The 4,919-nt window shown below is 32.3% G+C and overlaps 1 protein-coding gene across 1 annotated transcript; it reads right to left on the bottom strand.

The window, feature by feature from the left end:
• Nucleotides 1-459: 459 nt before the first annotated feature.
• On the bottom strand, nucleotides 460-2,991 carry LOC131937286 (uncharacterized). The gene is made up of 4 exons (XM_059294574.1): nucleotides 2,962-2,991; nucleotides 1,452-1,531; nucleotides 1,031-1,235; nucleotides 460-910 (listed from the first exon to the last, which is right to left on the bottom strand). Exons 1-4 carry the CDS (start codon nucleotides 2,989-2,991, stop codon nucleotides 803-805), a joined length of 423 nt encoding a protein of 140 aa, XP_059150557.1. The 3' UTR covers nucleotides 460-802.
• Between the last annotated feature and the right edge of the window lie 1,928 nt (nucleotides 2,992-4,919).

The following is a 4,919-nucleotide window of genomic DNA, read 5'->3' as shown; positions in this document are numbered from 1 at the left end:
ACCAGAACTCAGCTGCCTGATCCCCTTTTGTTATTGATTTTGCAATATTTTAATGACTATCAAAATGCATAATTAAATTTAAACATTGATACCCAAGCATTTGTAAAGAAAATGTGTATGAAACATTTGAGCAAAAACGCTGTATTAGCAATGGCTCAAAATTGAGTTACTGAATTTAAAAATCCCAAGAATAAAACAAACAATAGTTGCAATCAAAATAAAGCTAGCAAACAAATTATAAACGTATTCTTCAAATCAAATTTTTTAAATTGAAACATACTTAATTTAAATTATCATTTATTAAATAAATTTTCAAAATACGGCAACAGTAATCTAATCAGTTATTAACTATACACAGACAAAAACAAGACGTAAATTCACTCAGGTAATTTTTTTTTCTAATTTGTTTATTTTTGTTTTTTGAAGTTTAGTTGCAATATTTGGGAAATTGGTCTACTTTACATACATTTACACACAAATAAATAATTTAAAATATTTATAATTTTTGTTGGTTCATTTGTGTAAAATTGTGAGTGCGAAAAAAATGTGTGTCAAAGGGAAGTTTTAAAAACATTATTTATTAGTGTTTGTACTGAACAATAAACGAAACTTTAAGTTTATTTTGAGTAAATATGCATGGCATGTGTGTATTTGTATGCACAGTGTGTTTAATGTATTTGCTTGAATGGATTTGAGTGAGATACATCATTTAATAGACCTACCCCCAATTTTGTGTTGGGTTGCTTAACAATACCCTAAGATTCAAAAACATAAAATACAACTGATGTCCTCTTTGATCCTCTCATGTTATCACGATTTTATCTACGTTTATGTCACCGTAAAATTCCAAATATTCATAACAACCAATGACCTCTAAGTCTGTCCCGCCTAATTCTTCGTTTATTTCAATCTGGATTAAATGTATTTAAAAATAATTATTAACATTACTATTCAAATTTAATCTAGCATAAATTCTATTAACACATACTAAATGTATTGTGTAATCTAAATGTAACAAGGGTGAAATTACCTGAGTAAACCCTGACCTTGTGTTTATTTCAATTTTAATCTGCTGGCGAAGCTTAAAGTCAAATGGTTGATAAAAAACCATATTTCTAGAACGTTCCGTACCATAATTGTACCAGTCAACCCCTAGGCTGTTATAAAATATCAGGCTAAAGTGAGTGGAAATTTCTCCAGTGTCCTTGGGTGGGCATCGAAGGTCTATAGCAAAGCTGTGAACGAAATTGTCATTATCAATGAAAAAAGTAAATACTTGTAATAATACTGAAAAATGCAAGCAAAGGAAATAGAACTGTAAATAATGAAGATCTTATGAAATCGCTTATCCTGAAAATGTAACTTTGAAGTCAATCTCTTGTTATATTCTTTCATTAATTGAATTATAAGCAGTTAACACAATGATTAATAATTTATTGATATTTTTATACTTTGGGTTCTCTACAGTTGTGTAACCTTCTAAAACAATGATGTCACCACTCGGACGTTTTTTAATTAAAATTGGACTTGTCTGAAAGGAAAGAAGTTTTAATTCCAATTAATTAGTATTTACTTTAAAACATTATATATATATATATATATATATATATATATATATATATATATATATATATATATATATATATATATATTGCCTAGGTTAAATTTAGTAGGTAAATATGATAACATTTCTTAGGTAATATTTATCAGTATGAATTTAAAACATTTACCTTTATTATTATAATTAAAAAACAAAACAATTAAACATATTAATTTTTTTTAAAATCATTCATATTTAAGCATATCTATGCATAAATAAAATAAACATTTCTTTATACTTACAGGGTGCGTATACTGTTAAAAAAAATTAAAATTTGCTAATTCTTTTTTAAATGACATAATTTTATAATGATTCACGACTAATTATAAATGGAACATAATTCTGAAGTGCATTTAAAGATGTGTAACTACATTTAAATGTGCTTGTATTTTTATTTTCCTTGTATAAATCATTTGTTGTTTATATATTTAGTACACCCTACGTATTATTTTCAACAAAAGAATGTATCTTTAAGTTTTTTTACATACTGCTGAAAATACTTACATCATAGCCTCAGAAGATAGGACGGACATAGACAGAGGTAGAGAGAGAGAGAGAGAGAGAGAGAGAGAGAGAGAGAGAGAGAGAGAGAGTGAGAAAGGCGCACGTGGGCTTTTATTTTTTTTTTGGATATGTATAAATTACTTATTTAAACTAACAATTACTTGTTAGTTAGATTATTCCATTGCGAATATAATACATGCTTCAAACTTTTTCTACAATAGGTGTGTCGACGGATTATATAGCTTTAACGACTATAATGGCTTTTTCCGAAGGTAATAAAACAATTGTGTTACCCTCCAGGGTCGGTCTACGACCTCACATATGAAGGGGATCGTTCGTCATTTTATTTATATATATCTCAAATAAGGTGAATTTCACTCGCGGTCATCTTTTAGTCCTCGTCGAGGGCTTTGAGTCTGATCAACAGTTTTTCCATACGGCCTAGTCAACTATAGAAGTGTATGCAAAAAATTAGCATTATGTACAGAGGTTAAGTACCCTAAAAATTGTGTTGAAATTACCCTGTTTTACTCATAAAATACAAAGATTAAATTGGGAAATACTATTGGTCAGTTTTGACCACTTTACAAAGTTTTCTCAGATATGCCGAGTTTTTTTATGACACCCATAGGCGTTCTTCTACCACCTCACAAAATATCAAGGGGGGGTCGTTCGACAGAATTTTTTTTTGTTATATAGCGGTCACTTTGTAGCCAGCGTCGAGGGCTTTGAGTCAAACCGACCATTTACCTAACAGCAAGAAAATAATTAGCCAGCTATACCGCGTTAAAATGACCCTCTGTTTTTCCCATAAAATACAAAGATTATATAGGGAAATACAACTGGTCAGTTTTGACCTCTTTACGAAGTTTTTTGTGACACCCCATGGCGTTCTCCTACCACCTCACAAAATATCAAGGGGGGTCGTCGGAGGAATTTTTTTTTTCGTAATATAGCCCATACAAGGCGCCGGTCAGTCGAGGTCAGTATTGACCCTCTCTCCGTAGACTTTTCGGCAAACCGTCAACGGCCCTCGAGTTCTATTGCCCCAAGGCACCATCCTGTCAAATTTGACGCGCCTGCGCCGCCGGGAAGTGCCCTGTCGGGCATTTGACCACTTTGCTTTATATATATATATATAGATGCAATACAAATATATATATAGGTATATATATATATATATATATATATATATATATATATATATATATATATATATATATGTGTGTGTGTGTGTGTGTGTACTTGAATACAAATGTAAAATAATTGTCGTATTACTTCATCTGCAGATCTGTTTTGAAGAACTGTCCATGACCTTTTTTCAATGCCATCAACAATTGTGCTGTTCTTGTCATTTATTCCTTCTACACAGGTCCAACAAAATGTGGAAGTCAAATAAAATACCACCAACAAGTGAAGCTTCATGGTAGTATATATGATAGAAATTGCCTGAATAAAACAAACAATGTAAAATAACTTTAAAAAAATACATTAAAATCTAAATTTCATATTTTATTTTTATACGTATTTGACTCTGGACTTACCTCTCAGTTTAAATATTTCAAAATACGACTCCGAATATGTTGTTATTCCTACTTTTACTTTTATGAAACAGAGTAGTGTTGGTATTGACTACTAACTGACTTATTTATAACTTCTACATGGCGAGTGACGTGCCTTGTACTTAGTTGTAGAGGCTAAAACTTTGACAGCAGATGTTACCACAGTTATGCAATTAACGTTATACAGTGGCGTATTGATACAGTCATTCTGACTATTTTTTAGGAATATCAGTACATTAAATTACAATATACTACACACATTTTACCTAAATTTTACAAGTCTTTACAAGAAGGTTAGTATTTGAACTCTCAGACGTATTAAAATAACATTTGCTTGAACTGCCGGATAAGTCACAAAAAATTAGAAATTTTCGTTTACTCTATGGACATTAAGTTTCGAATACATGTTTGCTTTGTTTACCCAAGAATCAAATTAGCTAAATCAACATTAACTAAAATTAGCCGCATGTTTACCCGCTAAGAATAATTTCCCAGTCAAAATTTTTGTGTCATTCTAAAATTTCATGGTTGCGTATTTGTACTACATACCACCTATTATGTGCACTCACACTCCTCTTTATCCACCACACTAGATGCCTCACCATCACCGTAGTCAAACCTGGTCACCCTCACATTGTGGCGTAGGCAGGGGGGGTTACGGGGGTCATAACCCCCCCCCATAGACCCCTCGGTATATATAAAAAGTATGAGGGGGGGTGCAAATAAAATGTTTGAGGGGGGGGGGGGTGCAAATCGAAAGTTTGAGGGGGGGGAGGTAGGTGCAAATCGAAAGTTTGAGGGGGGGGGGTGCAAATCGAAAGTTTGTCCCCGGGTAAAAATTGGAACCCCCCCCTTGAGACGATCCTGGCTACGCCACTGCCCTCACATCAAATCTGGTTACCTATATAATTCCCCTGTGTGCCCTCAGCCTCATCTGAACCTTACAAGCCCGGTAACTCTATCATATCGGCCCTATGTGTCGTAAATTCAAATAAACCGGGAGTGATCTCCCCTAAACTTTCTCGAATATTCTAATATAACTTGGAATATAGACATGATTTTTAATTACTTAAACTTTTAAAAATTAGAAAAGAATCTCAAAGAAAAAGAATTGCGCACCAAGCGAGCGCCAAAACAAAATGTGCATAATAGTGTGCAATATTATTAGTACTTTATAAATTTACATGCGTTTTTTGAAAAATCGGAAATAGCGTAAATTGGTACTTTCGTTCTACGGTAATTGCTCATAATTT

Source organism: Physella acuta, unplaced genomic scaffold (genome assembly GCF_028476545.2).
Source record: "Physella acuta isolate Inbredline_101_S28 unplaced genomic scaffold, ASM2847654v3 ptg000206l, whole genome shotgun sequence".
Lineage (NCBI taxonomy): Eukaryota > Metazoa > Mollusca > Gastropoda > Physidae > Physella > Physella acuta.
The sequence above is the reverse complement of the archived record's forward strand: the minus strand, read 5'-3'. Positions and strand labels throughout refer to the sequence as shown.

Excerpts from the sequence above, each read along its gene's own strand:
- LOC131937286 (XM_059294574.1), bottom strand. The coding sequence starts at position 2,991 with ATGGGGTGTCACAAAAAACTTCGTAAAGAG. Across the intron at positions 1,532-2,961 it reads ACAAAAAACTTCGTAAAGAG|ACAAGTCCAATTTTAATTAA; the intron begins GTCAAAACTGAC and ends CTTTCCTTTCAG. Across the intron at positions 1,236-1,451 it reads ACAACTGTAGAGAACCCAAA|CTTTGCTATAGACCTTCGAT; the intron begins GTATAAAAATAT and ends TTTCGTTCACAG.